This window comes from Ascidia mentula, chromosome 3, assembly GCF_947561715.1.
Source record: "Ascidia mentula chromosome 3, kaAscMent1.1, whole genome shotgun sequence".
NCBI classification, from domain to species: Eukaryota; Metazoa; Chordata; class Ascidiacea; order Phlebobranchia; family Ascidiidae; genus Ascidia; species Ascidia mentula.
This window is the reverse complement of record NC_138568.1, coordinates 6440238-6465569: the sequence shown is the minus strand read 5'-3', so window position 1 is coordinate 6465569 and position 25332 is coordinate 6440238. Positions and strand designations below refer to the sequence as shown.

Sequence of the window (25332 nt, the reverse complement as noted above, 5' to 3'; positions counted from 1 at the left end):
GCATGGACTATATGCGTTAGAAATGCCAATCGTGTAGAAGTACCCCAATAACATATGAGATGTTTATTCTGTAGAACGTGCGGGTTCTGCTAGCTTTGATAGGGCCCAGCTGTAAAAGACAAACAACTTCACATGGTGTTATCTGATGAACTGTGATTTGTACCAAGAACAATAAGTGTAACTTACCCAGTAAACATATTCTTACGTTTAAGTAACGTATGAAGTTGGTTCTGTAACTCTATTTGTCTCAGAGATATTTAACAGTGCCTCAATAGATTGAGCTCGAATTGAGCCTCTTCGATTGTTAAGCCTGCTTCTGCCTCATCCTATATAAAGCAACCAGAATTCGGATAACTTCCCGAATAATTAATTGAAAACTGCCATCGGCTTCATTAAAACGGTACATTACAACTCTTCAATAGAATGTTGATAGAATCGAAGCGAATAGAATAAAATTAAATCGAGCCTAATGCAAAGAGCCGAATGCAAAGAACTCAATTAACAGGCGCACATATGACCATTTATACTTGGATTATCAGAAGCTTATTGGTTGGTTTAGTCACGTGTCGTTATACATCACTTGGGTTAATATAATACGAGAACAAAGGTGTAGTGTGACATAAGCATAGGAGAACATTTTATGTGGTAAACAAGATGTTAATTTACTCGAGAACATTCGATGGATAAATCATTTGGTCACATTATGGGACTATATACAATACTTGTGCAAAGCTGCACGCAATACAAGCACTGGTTTCTGTGACGCATGTTACAGTTCTAACCACAACGTTGAAAATTTGTATCTCCGAGGTTGATTTTGAAGGCTTTTTAATGTAATTTTATCAATATTAGATCAACGTAATTGGATAAATGTTTTTTTAAACTTTGAAATCTGATTAGAATCCTAATACTTTGTTATCGTGTCACCACGAGGTTGATTTTGAAAGTTTTTTTAACGTAATTTGAGCAATATTAGATCAACGTATTTTGATGAATGTTTTTTTAAACGTTTAAATCTGATTAGAATCCTAACGTTGTTATCGTGTTACTACGAGGTTGATTTTGAAAATTTTGTTGACGTAAATTGGGCAACATTAGATCAATGTAACTTGATGGGCGCTTTCTTAACGTTGGTTTTTATTTGTTTATAGAACGTTGCTGAGTAAACGTAACTTTCAAGTTTTCTTTGTTGCTCAGCTTGTGTTTGTTTTGTTCTGAAAACGTACCCGTAACCTTTTCCCAGTAGTAGACGCAAACTGAAAACCAATACACAATTGCTGTTAAGTTAAAACACTGTACTGTAAATCACTCTAAGGGTCTTAGAGATATTTAACAGTGTCTCGATGGCCTGAGCGGTTATTGAGTCTCTTCGATTGTTAAACCTGCTTCTACCTCGTTCGATAAAAAGACCAGCTTCCGGATATCTTCCCGAATAATTATTGTAATCATAACTGTTACCAATTCCATCAAAACGGTATACATTACACTTTCAATACAACGTTGATAGAATGTCAGCAAATAGAATGGCGAAGACTGGACTGAATTTACGGGTAAAAACTGGGCTCTTCAACGCTCTCCATTGTGAGAGCTGATTGGTCAATAATGTCACGTGATATCATAAGGCGCTTGAAGTAATATAATACAAGAACATAGGTGTGATGTGACATAAAGCATAGGAGAACATTTTATGTGGTAAACAGGATGTTTAATGAATCACTTTACTCGAGAACATTCGATGAGTTTATCATATGGGCAGCAATGGGATTTTGCAAAACTTGTGCATTGCTGCACACGAAACATTACGAAATATAAATACTGGTTTCTGTGACGTATGTTACAGTACCTTGCCAAAAAAACATTGGAGCTACACATCATCTGTAGCCTACTTAATATTTCCAGAAGTGAATTTATTTGAATACAGTATACAAACACATATAACCTATTGCGACAACGAGTCGTCTGAAGATGCACTCGAAGACGATTTTCTAAACGGGGCGAACTTGAAAGCAGTCCGTTAATACGCGTTTTTCTTTTTCGGTGGTCTAGCTGCACCCCATACTCTGTACAACACTCTTTTTTAAATTGATTTACAAAAACTGCTTCCTTTTGATTCAAATGGCTTTTTGAGGATTAAGAGCGAAATGGTAAAACATTTCAATGTGCCAGTCAATAGCAAAGCGCGACAGTCGGGCCTTAATTGTCTTCAAACAAGTTGTCACAGTATCTCATTCGTTTGTTTTGACATCAATCGAAACAAAATTTTGCACAGTATCACAACACTCTAATTTGACTTGAACTTTAAAAACCGTTTTCTTCTAATTATTTTTTTCGAATAACGACAAAGGGATCGTGTGTTGTTTTCGCAGTTCTGCAAGTTAATATTTTTAAAATTACTTCCTAAAATGTAAGAAAATCGTTGTTTCAAAAATATTTTTCCACACAACAAGGATAAATGTACCAAAAAAGCGAGGAAAGTTTTGTCAAAACTCATAACATACGATCTCAAAGTTCCGCTAGTGGTCGACAAAGAAGCCATTGCAGCAGAGCGTTAAACCTTCAACATAGGTTGCTATTGCTACAGCTTCGTGCGCTTTTTGTTTATATTTGTACTTGTGGGTCCAAGTAAAATTGGGTGCAACTTCTTTTTTTTCATCGTACTGTCATCGAAGTATCGACATTCTGTTCAATAAGACGAACATTTGTATCGCCCTACACATTCGACTTGCCGACAGGTATTTAGCAATAAATTTCCTTCATACCAAAGCAAATATTGCTTAAGCCTATTTTTCATTGTAAAACGAACAAATTATTTTTATGCCATGGTACAATTACAAACCTGAAAAAGTTTGGCTTTCAGGTGATCTCAAAAATTTGCAAGTACTGTAGAATATGTGTATAAGTTGCAGTGCATGTGCTGCATTACATCATTGTATGATAAGAAGCGATGGGTAGATGAGGACACCACAATGATGTAATGCCACTACCAGCTGATAGCCTATGGCGTTTCTAGAATTTCGCTGATAGTGAAAGAGCTAGAACTGCTATGCTTGTGGCTGCTGCCCCAGGCCATTCGCAAAACTTTATGTGCGATACAGAGAAGTCTGGCTAAGGCTTACCATATATGGCACACCTTCCACCTTGTTTCTTTCTTATTGCTCAATTCAAGGCAAACTTTCAGTTGCCAAATTTGGTCTGGTACAGAACTTTTTTCCTTGGATTCTCTTGCCATGTGTAAAAGTTTGGATTAAGGGATAGTTTATGATGCCCGCTCGATTTATTCAGTAGTGGTGCGGTTTGCAACTGTTTCTGTTTATGTAAATAGCATAAGAGATAATTGAGGTTGAAGTTAGTGTATAAGTAAGATGCAGTGGTCAGTGCAGGCATCATTCATTCTTGCAAACTGGCAGTGTCATATGAAAAGGTGGACAAGATGTAAAGAAAATATTATCAGTAAACAGACTTTGTTTGGTATGTTTAATTGCTTGCTATGACACAGCGGTCTTAACAAAATGTTAATGTAGATTAATATTAAACATTGTGTAATAGAATGGGTACCTGTTGATTATTAACTACTGATTGCCCATGTTGTTGGATGGTATTTACTATTTTCATATGAAAGAAGGCACTGTAAAATTTTGCCTTGTACCTATTTACACTATATGGTTTTTAGATGGACATCAGATATCAAGTGCATCCTCTACTGACCGAACAACCTATATTTCTTCTCAACAAGGTAATTTGACTTTTCCAATTGCAAACTGTTTTTGCCACTTGTATTGGCAACTAGTGTTGTACAAAATGCAACAATGGATATACAATCGACATATTTTTTGTTTTAACCTTTGTCATTAATAATATCAGACTTAAAGTGATTTGATAACAATGCTTGCACTATAAATCTTGTTTAAACTGATGATGGCATAAGTTTTTGCCGAAACGTTTTTTGAACATGACAATGTTAAGAGCAATATGGGCCAGTCTTTTTATACTCAAAATTATGAGGAAATCCGTGATTTGTGTTCGTAAATCTTCTTTGTTTTTTTTTGCAACTGCATTTAAATGAGTAATGCAGTTTTTGCAGTGAAGTTTAGGTTAAGGAGAAAAAAAGTGGTAAAAAAAGTGTAAAAAAAAATTGTGTTCAAAAATCAATCTGCAAGCCTATTCCCACAAAAAGTTGTTGCACATTAGTTGCGTGCTATGCAAGCAAAGTTAAGCAGGACCTAGTCGGTGTGAAGATACCTTTAGGGGCCATGCAATCACCCCAGGCTATGGTCACCAGCTGAATGTTTCTCTACTATTACCCCACTATTACGCAGTCAACGACCCTCATTTATCTGCAATTGCTCACCAGTTTTGATCTGCACTTACAATGTGCCCCGAAGGTCTTTGTGTGGTCTGAATTGATTCGGTTGTAGCAAAGTTTGTTTTGAGACCAAACAAAATGTGCAATAAGAAACAAGCTTAAGTTATGAGTCATTTGCTGAAATCACAATCAGGGATCACTGATCTTGCTTTGTTGTGTTCATTTCTCAGTGTATCGCATTGGTGCGTGGATTGTTTTTGCTGTAAGTAGATTGATTTTTTCTTATTTCATATGAAAACCACATAGTCAGGTTGGGAATGCAACGTTAGTGGAACAGAAAGCCAGTCACAGTAATAAGGTTTATTTCAGCCTGATTTGTTGTGCAATTTTGTTCCTCCCTCGGACATTGCCGATAAGAATTGCGCTACCAAGAAAACAAGGTACGTATTTGTATGCTTGATGAGAAATGAAGTTACATGTAGATTAAAACTTAACGCATTGCACCTTGCATTTACGTCACCAAAGTTTTATGCATAAAAGCGCTAAAGGTCTTACGGCGATATCGACACTGCAATCGTCAAACCAGTAAACAACTTTTTAAGCTCTTTCGGTTTCGGCGGAAAGCTCTAGGTCAGTGGTTCCCAACCTGGGGGTCGCGGGAAGGCTATCTGTGGGTCGCGACATATATTTGATGTTTTCATAACTTGTTACAACACATACCGGTAGGCTACAACTAGTTGGGCCTACTATCGCTTTGTCTTGTCAGGGACGATAATAATTAGGGCGTTCAGTTGTAAGTAGCAGTGAGATATCAAGGTGCAGTGTTTTTCTTTAACTCTGGTCATGGAGAAGAAGCGTAAATATGTTGAAGAATATTTGAAGTTTGGATTTACCCGCATAATCTGCACTTGCACTGAAAAGCCTCCGTGTGTCTGTGCAACGTGGTGCAGCCGTCTAAATTAAACCGCCATTTACACACCATGCACCCCCAACACGTGAAAAAAAGATTAGGAATTCTTCAAACGTAATGAAGCCGGTTTGAAACGTCAGAGATTTGACTTGGGAGGTAGTTTTCAGATTTTAGCGTTGTCAAATACTCAACCACGGATTTCAAACGTGGCTATGAAGTTGCAAGTCAGCCGTCTTATGGAGCAAAGTGATTGCCAATAAATGATATACTGTAAAATGCACTTTGATTGATATTGCTGTTGGAAAAAAAATGGTGGGGGTCGCAAGTTAGTTTAAATCAATATAGGGGGTCACCAACCACAAAAGGTTGGGAACCACTGGGTCATATCAGTCAATCATATTCATGCACCCCCCTCTCTTGAAGCCTGGCCACTCAAGACGCGACAGACTGGGACAGTTAGGATGTCGATTAAGTGCCTACATGTGCGGTTGGTTTCGAAGCTTTGCAGAAGATGTTTTAGCGTTCAGTGTAAATGTGGTGGCGGTGACGCATGGCTTCATACTTTCGTTGCATAGGAAGCGGAGCAAAGGTCATTATGACCAAACATCGCGTGCTCTTATTGAATTCTTATCGAGCAGTTAGGTATGGTTTGATGTTTGTGCTCCGGTAAATGCAAATACCAAAGGCGAAATTCCCCATTTAGCAAGATAGCTATAACGTAAGTTACTGCAATGCAAGGTGTACCCTGATTTCAGTAATAAGTTCCTTGTAATTATTGAGGCCCGCTTAGCGAACAATATAATACAGTACGAACGTAAGGTCCCAAAGTTTGCAATTCGTCAGAAAGACGTAGCCAATGTTAATTGAAGTGGGATGAGAAACCCTTTTTTACTTGCATGGTCTTTTTATCGCGAGGGCTTATCATACATTTAGGTTTAAATTGCACCTGTTTCTGTGTTTCCAGTTCCCTTTGCACACTTTACTGTGGCTTTCTGCCTTGTAGTCCGGACACTGAATAAAAAAACGGGCAAAACTCCCGGTTACTGTTGTGTCGAAGTTCTACGTAACCACTGCTCTGTGACGTCACAAAACTTTCTGGCGTCCGTACTAGAGTTAAGACGGGTTCGAATCGATGGAACTTGTTGCAGCAAGGTTGTTCAACACGCAGCGGTCAAGGCAATTTGCATTTTGTCCGTGAGTGGTCGTAAAAGTTAATGCACGACAAGGATTGCGGTAAACGCCGAAACTCTGCTGTGGTTGCGGTGCAGCGGGCTTTCAAAATCCATGATGAAATAATTAGGCAGTTACAACCCCAACATTACACAAAATCTAGTTTGAACCCTCGCTACTTGGCTTTTGACTTGTAATTAGCACGGTAACATATTTTTTCTCAATGGACAAAGTTAATGGCGTTGTACGTAATCCGCTTAGGTGTTCAACTTCCTCTTCACCGGCTGCTGTACCCGTCATAATTACCTGCTATCCTGTCATGCCTAATTACATCTTTCGTAATATAGCGTTTTATAACTTTAGCGCGTCCTTATCGCATTTGTCACTGTTCATGTGATAAGCTCTGCACTCTGACGCCATAGCGGAAGGAACATACAACGAAGTACATCAATAATTTAGCGGTCAGCTGGGGTAGAAGGCTCGAAAGTTGTAGCTTTGAGGTTTAAAGACGACTTATTTTCGTTCGCTGCGAGCGCATGAGTCAATTTTCGTTCTACTTGTTCCCCTTTTGAGCTTTCGGGGTGTACTTACAGTTTTTCTTTCCTTAATTGAAACCACGCAATTACAAAGCTCTACTGACAAAGCTATATTTAAACGTATTCAGTCATCGCCTCACACCGCTGTGGTTAAACTATATACGTGATGTTTGGTATGATAGATTCGCAATTAGAGCAATGCAAGTGACGGGCGGGTTGCCGTGTTATTGAATGTGGTTTCACCCGCAGAAAAGTCCATGTCACTTGCCTCTTGCCCGATAAACAGAATAACTGCTACAGCGGTGAAATAGGTCGGCGACAGGAGGCGTTCCTGCTCCTATTGCAATTTGACTGTAATAACGCCTGACCTGCATTCACTTCGAGGCAAATGTATATGTCGCGCCCACTGCTCATTTGACGTTAGTATTTTCAACTAACTGCCAAAGTGCGTGTTTCTTGTTATTTTTGTGACATAAGGTTGATGTCACGCACCGTCGATTTACTGCCATACTGGAAAAACAGTTCCTACGATAATGTAAAGAAAAAAAGTCCTACCAAATATTGTTTTCATTCGTCAAAACTGAAACACAAATAATTACAATTTGGCTTCAGTCGCCCCATGATTCTGGCTATTCATAAAACATGCGACAGCTCTTTGTTAATCGCATCCATGGAACAACGTGTATGATGTATCAAAACCGCGTGTACTGTAATTAAACAAAGCCCTGTGTTTAGTAGCGCACGCGGAAAGCATATTCTTTACTAGTGTTTCGAAACGCTGTTAAATTAGGAAAGGGGAGTCTTAAAATCACTGGCCGCAGGTTTTCTCGAATTTCGTTTCCCGGCAGGCAACATCCAGGAACCTGTCTAGTACTTATGTTCACCAACGAAGAAAGAAACTGATTTTCCAGTTAGCGGTACTGTTTGTGAAGCTTGAAAAACGGGCTGAGTGCTGGCAGGCTGTTGTATTTTGTAATGGATATTGCGCTATCGGATTCGTCCATTTGTTGCCACCAGGTTGCTGATTTAACAAAGTGTTGTTTACGCCAACAGTCGACGTAACTGGATACCAGCTAAAGTGGGAGGTGTATTGAACTTATCTTTGAATAGTGCTGTGATTTTTTTTGTACTGGCGGTGTAAAATGTAAAACCATTTGCAACTGTTTAACAGGAGAGGAAAATGCTTGAGATTTTTGCTTGTAGTCATCGGGCATGTTAACAACCCTAGTTTTTGAGTCTGCCTATATGCAAGATTGAAGTGTGCGCAACGGTCAACTTATATCTTGCCGCTTGTGATGATCTTGAGTGAAACAGTGAGCGTACGTGTTGTTACCCATATTGCATCCGCTTTCCGCTGTCGATTAATCCCAGGCACTTTTCACCAGAAAACGATTTCACTGGTGACGTCAAGCGTACAATGCGCTGTGAGCAAAGCCAATGCCATCATCGACCAGTGCGGGGTGTGGATATACATCCGAAATTTACATGCAGTCAGACCATATCGACAACCAAGTCAAAAAAATCGATCAACCTGAGGAGTTCAAACGAGTTCATTGGCTTTGCGCAACGTTAAACCCCCAGACGAATGTTTAGCTTGGCTTTCACTGCTGGCACGACCTGGCATTTGTAAATTTGAGACCTAAACGAGCGTGCATGAAGTTGCCGTTGTCCATATGCAAGTGAATATAGGCTTTGGCGAATTCGTTGCGGCATTTCTAAAGTGTGCATTGTACTGCAGTGCAAACATACACACCTTACAGTCAGCGGCTATATGCTCGAGATATTTTACCGACATGCATTGCCAGGCAAAAGTGAAATCTAAGTGGGGAGTTTTCGTTTCGGGGGAAACCAATCTTTCAAGTTTAGTCAGTTTCGTCACAGTTGCTGTTTCCCCTCTGATAGAAATGCAAACATTCATCTTTGAGCGAAAGCCTTGTCGTGCTTTTGGATAGCTTCACGGTCTATTTGTGAATACAGATTGATCGACCCCAGGCCGGGATGTAGCGCCGGCCAGTGAATTATTCATACGTTCCCTTGCGCTACGGTAATCCTTAGCGAGTTTAGCGTCTTCAGTTGATCAAGCGGTCTGCAGAAGGATGTTTGATGCAGTGTTGCGGGTCTAGTGGCTCTATTACGCCTGTGACTTAATTTTCATTAGATAAAGTCTCTTGCCCGGACAAATTAAGAACGGTAGAAGTTTTTGCTCAAGTTTGTACATCAGCAGCTGTTATATAGAAGTCATTGGATAAACGAAAATAATGGTGTTTTTGCTGTTAATTTGCAAGTCGATCAAATATATGACAGATTTCAATTCGCAAAATCCGGGCACTCAACATGCGAAAGTTCGTTCAATGGGAAATATTCTTGTTTGTTGTCGTATTCGCACCGTCAACTATTAGGGATTAAAAAGACGATGGGATCTGATGGCAGGATGGCCCTTGTATCGTTTCCTGTCCCTCAGATGCTGCCCGTGTGAACTGTTGCGCTTCGTATAGACATTAGTATGCCGACTGTACAGACAGGCTAAAATCGGGACAGGGCAATTAAAAGGAGAGAAAAGACGCTTGCCAAGCCACAATGGCACAGGAAATTCTTGTTATTACACGTATAATAATTGTATAACTCGAATGAAGACAGTATGACTGGATGAGCGGTTACGCTGCCTTCAAAGCATGGTAATTCTGTATTAGCTGCAGCTTTGCGCCTCGGGTTCGGAAAAATGTAGGCTTCTGTTTACACATAGAGCGTTGTCAAAGGATATGATGCATTGTGTTACTACAAGGGATGTGGTGCATTTGCTGACAACGCGGTATAGCTTCAGAAAATCGATGACATTTTCAAATGCGTCTGCGCACTATTTGCATGCATGTCGTTCAGGAGAATGTCCCATGCTTGACACATTTAAGTATAGGACAGTGTTAGTTCTAAAGCCTAAGTCGGGGACACTTGTTAAGGTCATACTAGCGTGCAAGGGACATACCGTGCTGTATTAGGGTGTGCTTGTGGCGGACTGCTTTATTCAGCGCTATTTGTAATTGCAAAAGTTAAGCAACTAGCTTATCGCGCCTGCGTTGTTGTAGATGGACCGTGAGCCATATGTGTGCAATGCGGTTCATTCAGGAAACGAATTAGGGTAGGCAGTATTAATGCAGTATTCTATGCTAATTATTGGTGGCATTACCTCGAAACGCCGACAATGGCCATTGTTTAGTCCGTTTTGCTGGATTTGTCTTCTAAATACAAGCATGCGCTAAGACGGCGCTAAGCTCGCATAACGCGATATGAACTTGTGACCAAATTAACCTTGTGTGCGGTTGTAATTTCACACGTTCTTGTTTGAAAGGTAAATCAGCGGGTAATTATTTTTTCTGGCAACAAAAGACTGCTGGAAGTAAATTTGCGAACTGGATTTTATTGCGCCATGGTCAAACTCTGCTGTAGCAAGTGTGGGGACACGTTTGGAATGGCGTGGTGATATTTTCTGGTAATTGCAGTGCTTGTTTGCCTGTGTGTGTTTATCAAATCGTTAAACCCACGGGCATGTCCGAACAAATTTAGGCAGCACGGTAATTAGCCACTGGCACATGCGTTATATTGCTGTTGCAGCGGTAGACGGGTCAGCAATTTGCTTTCTCTCTGCCCGGCAACATCACCAACACTGGATCTGCAGTGTTCGCATGTCCATGACGTGGTTGCACAATTGCGGCGCTTTAAATATTCAGCAGGTGTTTGTATTGGACATCTGTCTTCCTTTACTGTTGGTTTTATGGATCTTTTTGGCGCGCCATTCGACAGACAATATTGTGGCGAAGGTCGACATATTGGTCAGGCCTTTTCAGTGCTTTTAAACTGGCACACCTTTGTTGATTACGTTTGATGTGGTATTGCGGGGAAACGAATGTTGTTTGATGTGTTTGGTTTGTCTGATGGGAAATGATATGTCTGGTCATTTTGGTGAGTCCACAACAACCACTAACACAAGTGCTTTCTTTCAGCAAGTTTATAGTGGTTTTGAACTCCTGCCTGTGCAGGTGGATTTCTTGATTCACATTTCACATTTAATATTTTCATTGAACAACAAATGCATGTTGACCAGTTGTATTCTGTATGTCTATATGTTGACCCAAATTTACTAAAACAGACTTTTTTCAGTTTTTAGGAAATCTGGACTAGAATGCAGAATGGTGAAACATGCTGCAGTAGTTATAACGAAGACAGCTGCAAACCCTTGATTTCACAGTCAACCTGGTCGTTGTCCAAACAAGAGAAGTGCTTTATCAAGGCAACTGCAATGGAAGTTTCAAGCATGGAATCCCCAGTGCAAATGCAAATCATGTCTGTGCATTTTGTCAACGGAAATGTGAAACCTTCGTTGAAGCAAGTTTGTGACAATGTATCTGAAAATAATAGTCAGGTATGTGGGTGTCAATGCCTTGTTGGACTAGAAAGTTGTTGTAATATATCTTTAGTAATTGATCGTTACCCTTTCTAAACTTACTAATCTGTAAGTGACACAGGACCACTTCGTTAAATTTAATAATATAGGTAATTTTGCCAAACTGTATGTTTTAGTATAATTTGGTTTTAGTTGTTGGGGTACAAAGTTTTTCTTTTCGAAAAGTTTGTGAATGATTATTTTGTTGTATTAAAAAAAATCGTGTACAGAGTAACTCTATTCTGCAAATACCACTATATGTTATTTTATGTTGTGCATTTTTTCAACTTTCCTTTTTTTCATTTTTCAGTTGTCACAGCTGCCGAAGATGCCTTCTGTCTCAAATCCCATTTCTTTTCAAGACCTGGCCACAAGTCCAACAGGAGAAAATCTTTGCAATAGCAACAACAAAGACCCTTGTGACAGCAAAAGCTTTCAACCGGATAAACCGCTCACTAAAGTAAAACTTGCAAAAACTTCAAGTGATTCCACACAGGAAGGGCATACGGGGACACCAACTAGGTCCAACACATGCGAAAACTGTGGTCAGGAATTAGTTTCTAAGCCGCAAAAGAGTGAAGAAATCGAAAAATCACCATCTGGTTCCTCCATATTTACTTGTAACATGTCCACGGTAAGCTTTGCTGGTTGTCCCAATTTTTTCAAGAGATTTTTGATATATTCCTGTTACTTTACAAAAACCTTCTCTACAGACGAATCAGTGCAGAATCTGTCATTGTGAAAGCAGTGAAGAATCTGGACCATTGATTGCACCCTGCAGGTGTAAGGGCACATTGGAGTTTGTCCATCAATCTTGCCTTCAGCAATGGATTAAAAGTTCAGGTAAGTACCAGCAGTGTTAAAAATAGGCCTAGGATATTGTTAATGTAGTTTATAGTTAGTGGAATTTTAGGTGAAGAATTACACAAGCAACTAAATTAACCACAGTTTTGTAACTTTAAACCCTGTTTGCATTATAAATTAAAAAGGGATCTTTGTTGTTACAATATCATAGTTCCCTTCCCTTGGTATGTTGCAACATTGTTTAGTTCCCATAAACAAAGATTACCATTATTTTTAGATCACAACTACTGTGAGTTGTGTGGTTTTCACTTCGCCATGAATTCTAAACTGAAACCTATTACTAAGGTAGGTTCTGAACACTGCATTGCATAAAATGAGATCTCTAAAACTCGTTGTTTTAGTGGGAAAAGCTTTCAATGTCGACAAGTGAAAGAAGAAAGATTATTTGTTCTGTTATATTCCACGTTATTGCCACGACTTGTGTCATATGGTCACTGTATGTTTTGGTTGAAAGAACCGCCGATGAGTTAAGAATGGGTAAGTCAACATCCTCCAGCGATATGTGCAGCTTCACCTATTGTCATACTTATATTCTGCTGAATACTGCTCTTGGCACTTGTCTGTTGTGGATTTTATGTACAGATTGTATAATACAAGCAAAACCATTCTGGATATCCTTTGGTACACAGTGTGATGTTTCTGCGAAAGCATGTAGTTGTATACATTTCCATGTTGCCGGTAAAATTATTACCAGTCTGAAACACTTCCTCAGATCAATGAAACCAAGCTTTGAACTTGTTTTTATAAAAGGCGATGAGTAACATGCCATTGTGCTTATTCTGTGGCAAAGTGCTTCACTTTGTTTTGTCCAATTATTATGACATACAAAATGCACGAGAATGTTGTTTTTTATTAGTTTTTTTCGCCGTGTTTCAAATATAAACCATATTTTTAGGTAAGCTTCACTGGCCATTCTGGACCAAACTAGTAGTTGTTGCGATTGGTGTCACTGGAGGTCTAATTTTTATGTATGTTCAGTGTAAGGTAAGTTTTTCACAGTGTATCACCTTTTGCGATAGCCACTAAAATTTTAGGCTTTCTCTTTTAAATAAAAAGTGGTTTTACCCTGAAGTTGAACAAAAAAATACATCACAATCATTCGTTAAATTATTTGTTACATTGGAGTTTAATTGTTTCACAGGTTTATGCTCAACTTTGTGGTCGACTAAAGGCTTACAACAGGATTATCTATGTCCAAGACCAGCCTACCATCCCATTAGGTTTGTGATTTAACTTATGAAACGCAAGTGACTACATTTTGCAATGGTCAATTACTGAATAAACTAAATTTACTGAATAAACTAAAAAACTACAGTAGTATCAACGGATGACGGTGATTGTATAGTCACCACAAATTGGAGGTCTTTGCTTGGCCGTTTGGTCAGCAAATTCGTCTGAAAGTCACACCAGCTGCACTGATGAGACCTTTTAGGTCGAAACAGTGGCCATCTGTCTGCACCTTACACAATACAGTAGTACTGTTTGGGAACAATATGGTCCTTGACACAAGATTGGCTACTCACTGGCACATTGTATCAAATTACCTTTGGGCTTTAGTTTCCAGTTTACTCAAAAACTGGTTTAAGTCAGATGAACACAAGAATAATTTGATAGGCAATGAAAAGCCCTTAGAGTCACTATGAGCACTGGATGATCCATAAATTTTACCCTATCTCAAGATTAGCGATTCTAAGTGTGTTTATAATACTTTTCGTTATTAAGTCAAAGAATCAAAAATGTGCATTTTCTTTTTGTCTAATGTTGATTTTTTGACCACAGCAACATCAGACGAAAATGAAAATGCCGAACAGTCAACTTCAACAGATTGTCATATCGACAGTGGTGGAGTTGTAGTATTGGATGTTTGCCAGGAAACTGAAGGCAGGCCTACGGATGTATGAGAGCAACAACATAAAATGAAACTCGTCATCCAGACAGAGTTTCTGCTGTCAAGGATCTAGGTACCAGGAACATCGTGAAAAGCCCTGAGTTCCATTTCCAATTGCCATACAAGCAATGCTTTTGCCAAGTGTTTGAATGAGCGACAAAAAATCTCGCATTTGTTTTTGCTTCTTGAAGTTTCAACTGTTTTGTGTGCGTCGTTGCTGATTAAATTTAGCGAAGGTTACTAGTTTAACAGAGGTTGTTTAATGTGTTCCACACCGTGCTATACAAGCTTGTTACTGTTTCGTTGTTCACTCAAAAAACATGCTCTACCATTTTTCTTCATGGCACCCATGTCTACGCTTGCTGTCCTGTACTGTGCATTGAATCGGTTACTTGAAGTTTATTTCCCTGAAAAGCCATTTACTGCTAAACAGACTGCAGCCTTACATTTATGTTGATTCATGTGTAAAATGTATTAGTAGAAAAAAATCTTGGACCAGCAATTCATGAAGAAAGACCCAAATAAGTGTAACTTCCCTTACACCTGTTACTGTTTACAGAAGATTAACCTGCAGTGTGTTTGGGTGAATGGATATTTTTCTGTAGTGTACCACGCTTAAGTTTCAAAAAAATGGAGAAGGTACATTGTTCCCGAAATCATTTTGTTGTTTGCCATTATTCTTGCCATCGTTCAAAATACTACCTTTAACCAAAGTTTACTTTTTTGAAATTTATCATGTCCCAAAAATATTTAATCAGAACCGACATACATTAACTTTTAACAAGTAACAAACCACATTGTCACAGCATGTGGTACTCTTCAGCTAACCCATACCAAGTGCTCTCTGTGTACTACTGCAACATTTTGCAGCTTAATTTAATCAATTTGCTCATGGAGCTGGCCTCCTGCGACTAAGTTATAGACCATTTATGTTGAAAGGTACAATGCACTGCAATGTTAACGCCAGGGATACATTTATTAACATTATACAGTGTGTACTTCATTAATATTTGTTCTTGTTGATTTTTGTGATGCGTGTGTTGTGTACAAATCAAATGACCCCCAGCAATCGTCACTCAAATAGGCTTTTCATGTTTGTTAAATTTTTCTTTGTTTTATGTCTGTGTTAAATTCAATCAAGGGTTGAAATATCATTTGTGAGAGCATCATGAAATGGAACCATTTGTAGCTAAAACTGGTTGGAATCATTGACACCTTAGAGGGTAAAAAGTAATCCAAATGGAAATGCTATCATTCATCTTAACTGTGTCCATGTTATATGGCTTGAAAATCAAATAAAAACTATGTGTTTTGTGACATAGCACACATAAATTCCCAACTTGCTATGTGCTATATCCTCGTTTCTTGTGGAGTTTTGCTGCAGTTAGTACTGTGAGTGTTATACCTGCGTTTGCATCCCGTTCCTGTGGTAATTTTTTTTCAAACATGAAATTGTAGTGCTTATGCCTAGTTTTGATTAGACAGGAAATGACATAAGGTGTCAAATAGTAGGTGGTTGGTTTTAGTGAAAAGTGTCAGTCCAAGTGTTACTTTTATCTTCAAAAACAAAATGTACTCAAACAAACAGTCTTACCAAATGGTGTATGTGAAATTTTTATTGTAAAATTGTAACAAAACAGCAAAGATATAAAAATAGAGCGATTTGTCACAGTATAAGCATACAGAAAAGCTTCTGCAAACCCCTCCAGAACTTATTTAATCAGCATATATACATGCCCATATTTATTGTTGCAAATGACATTATGGTCGTTAAGTAGGTTGTGTATGTGTGGCTTGCCAAACTCAGGTATTCAGCAAAAAATGAAGAAAATTAAAATGTTTGTGTAATGGCAAAACAGGTTTATGGCTATATCATCCTTACCACTGTCCTAGTTGAATGGCTTTCTCCTAAAAGGTATTTTGGACAAAAAAATACACAACACAAAAATCAAACATGGCTGGAACATTTAAAAAACAGCTCACAGTACAATATTGCTTTACCTACACCAAAACACTGATAATGTGCCCAGATCTACAGTGGATGGCCAAAATTTGCTGACATAACATAAACTTGCTATTAAATCAGATGTCCGAAACCACTTGTGATGCGCAAGACTCGTATAAAGATTTTCCTGAGGCCACATTCTCCACAAAAGCTGCATCAGTTCCTGAAGTGCACGGACGGAAAGTTGGAGTCGCTGTGCAAAGGTGGGTTTGGGGATGGAGTCTGTGAAAATATGTCAGTTTTTGTTGGGAAACACCAAGCAGACAATGGTTTGTGTGAGGTGTGGAATGTATGATTATGATTATATGAAAACTCTATTTCAAATGTTTTAAAAAATCAAAAAAAAATTCACATGAGAAATTGTTATTGGACAATTGTCTGTGTTGGAGGGATATTCCTACCAACTCGACATGTATAACTTGAGAGGTAAAAGCCTTTGTAGTACATGTTCATAGGTGTATCGACAAAGGTCCCACAGAACAATTGTTCAGTAAAAATTTCTCCAGTTATATTTCTTTAACTACAATACAGTGTATATTTCTGTCCTTGGCAGTCAGTGGCGTTTTTGTCAGCAAAAAAACTTACCCTGCTTTTGTTGGCTTTACCTCCTGACGACTGGTCATGGATGGTTGGAATTGTCATGAGCATCACTTTGTTCTTTGGTTTCTTCACCTTGGTTTGTGCTGACAATATAGAGATACACGTTTTATTAGTGACTACATCAAACTTGTTACTACATGGTTTAGACTTATTGCATCCTTTACTTGTATGGTCAATGAAACACATCAAACTTTGTTGTGATCTCATGGCAATCACCATGACATAGTGACATAGTCGCCTGGCTCGATAACCTCTAAGGTTTTATCAAGGCACATGCTATTTTAACATTTGCATATATAGTTCATTAAAAAGTCTTATTTGATTATGTTTATATGCATAACATACTGAACAAATTTAGATAAACTACAAAATATGCAAAGTAAATTATAAATTGAGGCAATAAAATTTAAATAAAACTTAACAATCTTTTTTCAGCAGCGGTGTTACATACAAGATTAAACATGCAAGTCAAGTTATCAAACACAGAGAAGTTAAATTCTTACAGTCTGGGATGGAACTTTTGAGGTCAGGAAAAAAATCTTTGTCTTGAGTAACGATGCTCCTCTGACCCAAGTCTGGAAGTCTCATTGGCTGCTTGACATCAGACTTTAAATCCCTGTCATCAACAACATGTATGACATGTTTTTGGACATCATGGCTTTTCTATGGCTTTGCTGTTTAATATACTTTGCCAGCATAGAGATGCATTTAGGAACTGCTATTTAATTTGCGATTGGACTTTTTGAAAATATTTTAAAAACTCATGAGTCACTTGTTAAAGCTAAAATGGCTAAACTGCACAACCTATCTTTCTATAAATAGTATTTAAATTGATCACTATGTTTCTCCCTATTTAGGGTATTAAAAAAACATGCTCACAACTTCATACAACACACACTTCCAATTTTGTAAAAATCTTGTTCGCCACATACACTGAAATCAGACTTAAAAACTTACTTTTGCAGTTTGTCCTCCATACCATGGTGGTAACTCTGTAAAAAATATTTTTTGTCAGTCAAAAGGAAATTGGACAAATAGTTTGTGTGGAAGCTACCTTGGCCTCTTTCCTTTTCGGAGACTTGTCCCGCAATTTTTTGTCATCACTGTGTTTTGCTTTGCTCTCGCTGCTACTAAAAACAGATTCATTAAATGACACAAAGAAACCTATAACTTACTAATGGCGAATATTTTTTGTACAACTTGTAACAGTATGGCACTCACCTTTTTTTGCCAAATTTTCACAATAAGCACCGATTGTTTGTTAGATTAACAGTTGCTTGGATAATTTTAGTTAGCTCTGAAGGTCACCTTTTTGAAGAGGAGTCTAAACTTGAGTGATAGAATCCACTATCTTGGTTTCCTGAGGACCAGAGTGGCAAATTATTGGATTTTTCTTCCCTGCCAAGCTTGAACTGAAACTGCATTCCAGTATTTCCACCTATAAAAATATTTGTAAACCAAAGAGTTGCATGATAATGCACACAGTTGGGGAATATGTTCATTAGACAGTTTATAGAACAGCAAAAAGTCTTGAAGAATTAACTGATACTTTTTAACCAAAATTTAACACAAAAAGTTCACAATTCCAAATGGGCAGCAGACATGTGTTTTTATAGGTATTTACATTGGTCTCTACCGAGCAACCATTCATTGAAACTATATTCAAGCACTGTCGACACACAGAAAATGTTAATCATTATTTGCGTTTTTGACCTTTACACAAGTCACTTGTGAATATATCTGATAAAATAATCATACCCTGTTGTGAATGGCTTGACTGGTTGGTTTTCTTGATGGCTGGATGACTGATGGATGTTGCTCCAGACATAGTCATCATCATTTTCTCAAAATGGGATGTCTTGTCCGGGTACATTGCGCGATCAAACGAACCCTTCATATAAAAAATACACACAAGATTTGAATGAAAATCTCTGAAGTTTTTGTTTTCACAAATCAACAAAAAACTTGCCTGGGGAGTGATGCCATCATTTTTTCGAATGGTTACAGTTGAACCTTTTTTAATTTTATCAGAGCCCCTAAATAAATAAAATAATGGAAAATTAATTTTAAGAATATTTTCGAAAATATCACATCAACACAAAGTGCCTGAAAAAAATCTTTGGTATATTGTTATGGATTTGCAAATTTGAACAATATTAATATTTTTTGAAATGTTTTAGGGTGATGTATTTTTTTAGATTTTAATACATATTCAAATTGAACAATTGATGCTTTGAACAGTATTGTTTATAAGTTCTATATAAGTTTTAATTTGTGTCGACACAAGTTACAAGCTAATACCTCAGAGCTGGAGCCATGGAACCGGTGTGGATATGTTTGCTCACCATACTGTGGGGAGAAGAGGAAGAAGTAACGACCAGAAGAGGGTCAGGAGTCGAAGTCTTGGATGCAGCTTGTTGTGAGTGCAAGGGTGGAATCGATGACTTGACGTCAATATCACTTTTAGGGGATTTCTTGCCTTGTTTATTCATGTTATCGTATCTGGACGGAGGTGATTGCTGCTGATGTTGGTGCCGTTTTTCCTTCAGCAGCAGAGTGTCTGATGACGAGACTTTTGTTGAAAGTTCCCGGGGCGTTCTCACACTTTTTCTCTTGGGTTCTTTTCTGTCCATCACATCCTCGCTCGGCTCCTGGATAGTAACACGCTTCGTCGGGGGTGTTTTCAGAATTCCATTTGAAATTGTGTGTTGCTCTGTTTGCCTTCCTGACGTGTGCTCAGAAAGATCGATTGTCACTTTCTTCTTTTGTATTTGTGGCATCGTGCCTTTGTTCTCTGATGTCGGTGTGTTAGAAACAGATTTTGGGAGGAAATTTTTGTCCGGGCCACTTGATTCACGCTTTGCAGCGGCCAGTTTTTCTGTGGATCTAGTTTGTTGCTTTGGTAAGGCTGCTTTGTCAGAAGATTGGGTTTCAGGTCTTGATGAAAGACCCTTCTCCGTCCATTTTGATTCTTTCGCTTTTCTTGGGGTTTCAACAGCTGGTAGCTGCTTTGGGGTATTGGTTTTACTCTTGTTTTCCTGATATCAAAATCAGCGAGGTGAAAAAAAGTGACACAATTACATAATTACAAGGGTATTAAAAACTTCCCATTTTCAACTCACTTTCTCTGCCTCCTTTTGGTTTCGTTTGTCTTCGCGTGACGGTGTTGTGGTAGGGGTCTTGTTGGACGCTTTGTTCGAATTTTCCTTCTTAGGTGAGGATGTTTCTTTTGTTGGGGTTCCAGCCTTAACGTTAACAACAAACATTACCACCCTGCTCAAAGTCGAAATCAGACTTTTCTGACTGGAAACAGGTTAACATGTGTGAAACGTACGGCATTTTTCTAGGCGTAGTGGCTTTCTTAAAAATTTAAATTCATGTTATGGTAGCTATCATGCTGACCTTTGCCAATTACCAGGGCTCTTTAAGTCAGTCTTTTGGTACTAACCAGGAAATAAAACTTTATTGCTGACAGAAAACTTACCACATTTTTGCTGTCTGAGGATTTCTTTGGTGACGGAATGTTGGAGGCATCTTTGGCCTCTGCAGCTTGCTCCTGTGAACATTTAAACGTTGCAAACAACTACTTTTGGAAAAACATAATATTTGGGGGGCAAAGATGTACTTTCGTGTTTTTCAATTAATAAACATGTTACCGTATTCACATGAATTGATATCTTACCTTTAGCTTCTTTTTCTTTTTTTCTTGTTCCTTTTTTTCATTCGCTTCTTTTCTTGCCAGTGCATTGTTGGCATTGTCCTTCAGTATTCTTGCCCGTAGTTCTGGAACGACCTACACAAAAACATTGGGATAAGACAAGTTGTTATTGTGTTGTCATAAATCAAAAGTATTTCTTTTTACTTGGTTTTATACTGAATTGCTTTTAGTGATACTGGTAATGCCTATATGTATTCCAAATATATATCTATATATATCCATATAGTTGTTACATTAAAGCAGTCATAAATCAGGCGTACTTTTTCTTCGAAATTGTCTTTTTTGAAGAACTCATGTCTGAGAAGTAGTGAAGATGAAGGACGATCATTGGGGTCTAGCCTCAAACATTGCTGAAAACAATTAAAAAATGTGATTAGTAAATCAAAACTGGATCAAAAAACCAAAGGCCCCTGGCAGGCTGTCGATCGCACACCGTATCAATAATAATGTATTAATATATTTTTCTCTCAATAAATCGATCTGAGCTGTCTACAGATCGCTGTTTTGGGATTTTAATACATTATAACAATTAAAAAACTAATTTTTTGTTGTTTTATCACTTGAATACAGATAATTTTCTATCATCATCAACTTTGTAACTGTGTTTTATTAGATACTCGACAACAATTTTTTTTTTCGAGATTTGTTTGAAATGAAATAAATTAAATATAATAAATACAAGGTTTGTATGTTAAACAATGTATGCACCAATAAGATGTAAATGAAGAATTTTGCCAAACCTTCATTAAATCCAGCACCTCAGAAGAAAATTTTGGAAACCTTTTTTCCAGTGGATCCACATCCCTGACATCAGGGAGTCGCATTCCAGCAAACAAAGGATTTCTTTGAAAGATCTCACGATGTCTAGGACATAAATTCCCTAAAAATTGAATTTAAATTGGATGGTTAAGCTTGCACAAGTACTGAAAAAGTGTTAATTATTGTGACGACTAAACTTTTTCCAATTTCATATTATCATTGGAACAAGTGTTAATAACTGGATATTCGAGAATTTAAGAAATGATGTTGTAAGTTTTTGACACTAATAAGTTTGTTTCTCGGGATAATGCAAGCAAATACTCAGTCATGTCTTCACAGAATCAGGTGTTGGTGTACAGTACAATAAATACTTTAAAGCCAAAATAAGCGCCAAACAAGGGTGCTTAAGTGTTAATATTAAAGTCGTCATTTGGTGTAACAAGCAAAATAAGTGCAACCAAAATCTTTTATATCTACCAACAGCTGAAAATCGACACAATCAATACAATGAAGTTCATCTAGGGTTATGGCTTTTGGACATAATGAATAGAATGTACTGAAGCAATATGTAGTGTATCGAAGTCGGACACAGTTGATGAACATGGCAGGGCAAACATTGGGGGTGTTGTTCCTTGCTGTTGGAGATATCATGGAATAGCTTTCGACACATTGGCCCGATAAGAGGGACAACAGACACAGTGGGTTATGTTACAAAGAAGGGCCGAAACAACAATAGTGCCCATTGTTCGGCAGCATTTTGTCAAGGAAAAGCTCTCCCAACGTAGTGACGGAATGTTAATTAGAAAACACACATGATTACAATAATTTCTTGACAGCATAACAAACTTGGGAATTTTTAGGCAAGAGAATTTTGTTGAAAATGCAACATGCATTTCAATCTTTTGTTGTAACAAGAGGTGTGATAAATGTAATTTGCCTTTTCAAGGGTCTGTGGGAAGTTCTAACAAAAAATACACAGGCACAAACTAAATACAATAAAAGTTATACACAGCATTGACACAAAGAATAAACTTCACATTCCCGTAGCTAAAGAACTGACACAGTTGGCGTGGTCAATGAAACTCCACATTAAAACATTTATCACTTTAGTTATCTGAATTGATCAAACAATGAACCTGGCTAGTTCAAATTGACAGAAGGATCAGAGCTAACACCAGATTGATGATGTAATAGTTGTTAGTACACATCAAACCAATTTTATCATATGAAATAGTTCAAAAAATTATAATAACATATTTGCATATCTATACAACACAAAATTTTATGTATTTGTGTTGTTACATCTGTTTAATCCTTGAAAAGATCTCATTTAGTTAAAGTTACATTTAACTAAAAGCAAATTTATGAAGAAAAATTGTACATTTGTTATTCCTTAGTGTTAATATTGTCTGCTTTAGCACCTGTTTGGTGCCAGAATTAAGGTTTGTTAGTTAAATTGCCTGTGAACAAAAACATTTTCAAAACTTAAAACATAAAAAAAAAAAAATGTCAAAAAAATTACATCCATTTCACAATGTCACACAAGTTATTCACCTGTTGACAATCAGGGTTTTCAACAAATTCTACTTCTACATCCATGCACCATGCCAAGTTTATTTAAACTACGGCGCTCTATTAGCCCATGCATAACAATGTGACACTTCATACATTGTGCTGCTTCAAAGTGCTGGACTTACCGAAACACTTAATAATGTGATAAAGTTGGTCAATGTCGGAGTCACCAGGAAATAGGGGATCACCAGTAAGCATTTCAGTAATAAGACACCCGACGGCCCAAATATCCACAGGTCTAAGTAACACAATGAAGCTTTCCATGCATGCATCGGTACCGATATGGCAATGGTACTATTTCTTAATGATGTACAATGCGAGTTTCATGGATATACGCATTATAGACTGGATGGATTGCATTCTCTACATGTTTGCACATCAGCAACTTTAGCTTTCTGTTAATTGATTAGGCTTTTTATGGTTGTATCTTCCAAAGTTTATTAAACTTGACAGCTAACTATAGTTTGCTAAGCTTTCACAAATTGTAACTCAAGTTGGTTGAATGAACTTTTCATAACTGGTTTAATTCTGCAGAATTGTTCTCTTGGTAAAACACTCTATTATCAACAGAGCTATGTATAAATCCACCCTCTTCAACATTGTATGCTCACAGTGGCATGTCGAACAGAAAATAAAATAAGACTTCTTGCTGGATCATACTAAGCAATAAAAACTATATTGTATTTAGGACATATCACATTTAAGAAAGCAAATGTGATTCAAGATTAAGTCTAAGCTTATCTGCAGCCTGTCTGTACATAACATACTTTTACAACTTACCAACACACTTCCATATTCTGTTGAGCTGATCAATGTCTGACTTGCCTGGGAAAATAGGGTCTCCCTGTAGCATTTCACCAACCAAGCAGCCAATGGCCCAAATGTCCACTCCCCTGCTTAAAAAGTCATTAATGCTCAGTGCTGTCATTGCCCATACCCCAGTAAAGCTGTCCTGTTTACTGCCTTGGGATAACCTTTATTATATTATCATATCTGACTTTGGTAACTAATTTCAATCAAGTTTGACAGGACTAACCTAATACCTCACTGATGTGCAAAAAATGGTGCTACAGCAAACATGTTAACCAAACCTTGTCAAGCTGAACTAATTTACACAGAAATAAGCATAAATACACACAAATATATGTACTGTAGAACTAACTGAAAGTTATTATCATGCATGCATCTATAATACCTAAGTACAACAAACTGAATCATCCACTAATTACCTTCCGTATTTAGTGTCTCCAACCAACAGTTCGGGAGCTCTGTACCATCTTGTTGCTACATAATCAGTGTAGATTTCCCCTGGTGCAGCAAGAGTTCTTGCAAATCCGAAGTCACAAAGCTTTATGACCCCGGAACGGGAATTGAGAATGTTTTCTGGTTTAATGTCACGATGGATGATCTGAAGACCAATGAGACAAAATAGTTGGAAAAGATTTGTCAAAACAGAAAGAGTTTGAATAGAGTCTCATTACTTTCATTCATTATATTGGTCATACAAAAATACTTGCCCCACTGAAAATAATAGTTGTATTTGTGCAGGGATGTGACTATATTTTATTGATGGTACATGTGAGTTAAATTTGGGTTGGTGGTATTTATGTTGAACAGCATTTGTGGTGGTTTTTCATGCAACTTTCCTAGGTAAAGAAATACTTACATTGTGACTGTGACAAAATTCCACCCCTCGCAGGACCTGCCACAATATTTTGCGAACTGTCATTTCACTAAGACCATTGGGATATTTCTCCAAATCATCTAGGACTGTGTGGTCTACGAACTCAAACACAAGGTACAGTCGTTTTCGCCTCCTGAACACTTCAATTAGGTTGACCAGGTTTTCATGACGTAGTTTCTGAAGCAAAAAAGTATATAAATATAACCACAACATCTTCTAGGTAAAAACAAATATACCCACCCTTAACATGCGAACTTCTCTCATAGCAATCTTTTTCACCATCTTATCATCTTCGCTTTCCAGAAACTTTTTAATGGCAACGATTTGGCCACTTTCCTTGTGCTTGCATTTCATCACCATTCCATAGGAACCCTCCCCCACCATTCCCAGGTTGTCATACTTTTCCATCAGTCCACTGGTGCAAGGTCCAAATTATTTAACCATATTTGTTGTTATCAAAAATATAGTAAACAGCTATAGGCCTATGGCCATTGTGTTGAGTTGTTTTTTTGGTTGTTCAATTTTTTGGTGGAAAAAAAGTCAAATATTACACCTGCTTCATAAAAAAAGTTTTAGAAAAAAAACAATGCCATTCCAGTTTTATTCAACCACAGTATTAACGTCCTCAAAGTAAGAGGAAATTAGCTTTAACAAAATATTTCATAGTAGCCTATATTCTTCATAGGGTAAAATACATTACACTAACACTTTTATAAACACATTCTACAATTCAATAGTTACAATTCAATTCCTTAAACAAACAATTTGAAAAAGCAAACATAAGTTATTAATGAAACATCTAAGCCGTAAGTTTGTTGTTGTGTCCCGAAAGCAGCGTCTCTAGTTTCCACTGAATACGCCACCTCCGACCTTTTCGCATGAACAACT

At 37.7% G+C, this 25332-nt stretch overlaps 2 protein-coding genes across 4 annotated transcripts; one reads left to right on the top strand and one right to left on the bottom strand.

The window, feature by feature from the left end:
• Positions 1–2577: 2577 nt before the first annotated feature.
• Positions 2578–15568, top strand: LOC145893842 (E3 ubiquitin-protein ligase MARCHF1-like). The gene is made up of 10 exons (XM_082982206.1): positions 2578–2732; positions 3671–3733; positions 11072–11333; positions 11665–11988; positions 12068–12197; positions 12436–12503; positions 12560–12695; positions 13114–13202; positions 13360–13438; positions 13998–15568. Exons 3-10 carry the CDS (start codon positions 11094–11096, stop codon positions 14117–14119), a joined length of 1188 nt encoding a protein of 395 aa, XP_082838332.1. The 5' UTR covers positions 2578–2732; positions 3671–3733; positions 11072–11093; the 3' UTR covers positions 14120–15568.
• Positions 15569–15704: 136 nt separating this feature from the next.
• LOC145896109 (uncharacterized) lies at positions 15705–24992 on the bottom strand. Of its 3 annotated transcripts, none has more exons than XM_082984955.1 (18): positions 24685–24992; positions 24427–24621; positions 23990–24168; positions 22886–22998; positions 21170–21309; positions 20690–20779; positions 20394–20504; positions 20196–20267; positions 19834–19956; positions 19013–19749; positions 18681–18747; positions 18470–18602; positions 18020–18149; positions 17766–17841; positions 17669–17703; positions 17215–17327; positions 16697–16794; positions 15705–16333 (listed from the first exon to the last, which is right to left on the bottom strand). In XM_082984955.1, the coding sequence occupies exons 1-18, from the start codon at positions 24850–24852 to the stop codon at positions 16268–16270; spliced, it is 2646 nt and encodes an 881-aa protein (XP_082841081.1). In that variant the 5' UTR covers positions 24853–24992; the 3' UTR covers positions 15705–16267. The 3 variants fall into 3 exon arrangements, with proteins under 3 accessions (XP_082841081.1, XP_082841082.1, XP_082841083.1); XM_082984956.1 differs by having other exon boundaries at positions 17766–17838; XM_082984957.1 differs by having other exon boundaries at positions 17766–17835.
• Between the last annotated feature and the right edge of the window lie 340 nt (positions 24993–25332).

Coding starts and splice junctions, on each gene's coding strand:
- LOC145893842 (XM_082982206.1), top strand. CDS start 11,094: ATGCAGAATGGTGAAACATGCTGCAGTAGTTATAACGAAGACAGCTGC. Junction 12,696..13,113: donor CGCCGATGAGTTAAGAATGG/GTAAGTCAACAT, acceptor CCATATTTTTAG/GTAAGCTTCACTGGCCATTC. Junction 13,439..13,997: donor CCAGCCTACCATCCCATTAG/GTTTGTGATTTA, acceptor TTTTGACCACAG/CAACATCAGACGAAAATGAA.
- LOC145896109 (XM_082984955.1), bottom strand. CDS start 24,852: ATGGAAAAGTATGACAACCTGGGAATGGTGGGGGAGGGTTCCTATGGA. Junction 22,999..23,989: donor GGAGACACTAAATACGGAAG/GTAATTAGTGGA, acceptor TGTGTTACTTAG/ACCTGTGGATATTTGGGCCG. Junction 20,505..20,689: donor AAGACAATTTCGAAGAAAAA/GTACGCCTGATT, acceptor GTTTTTGTGTAG/GTCGTTCCAGAACTACGGGC.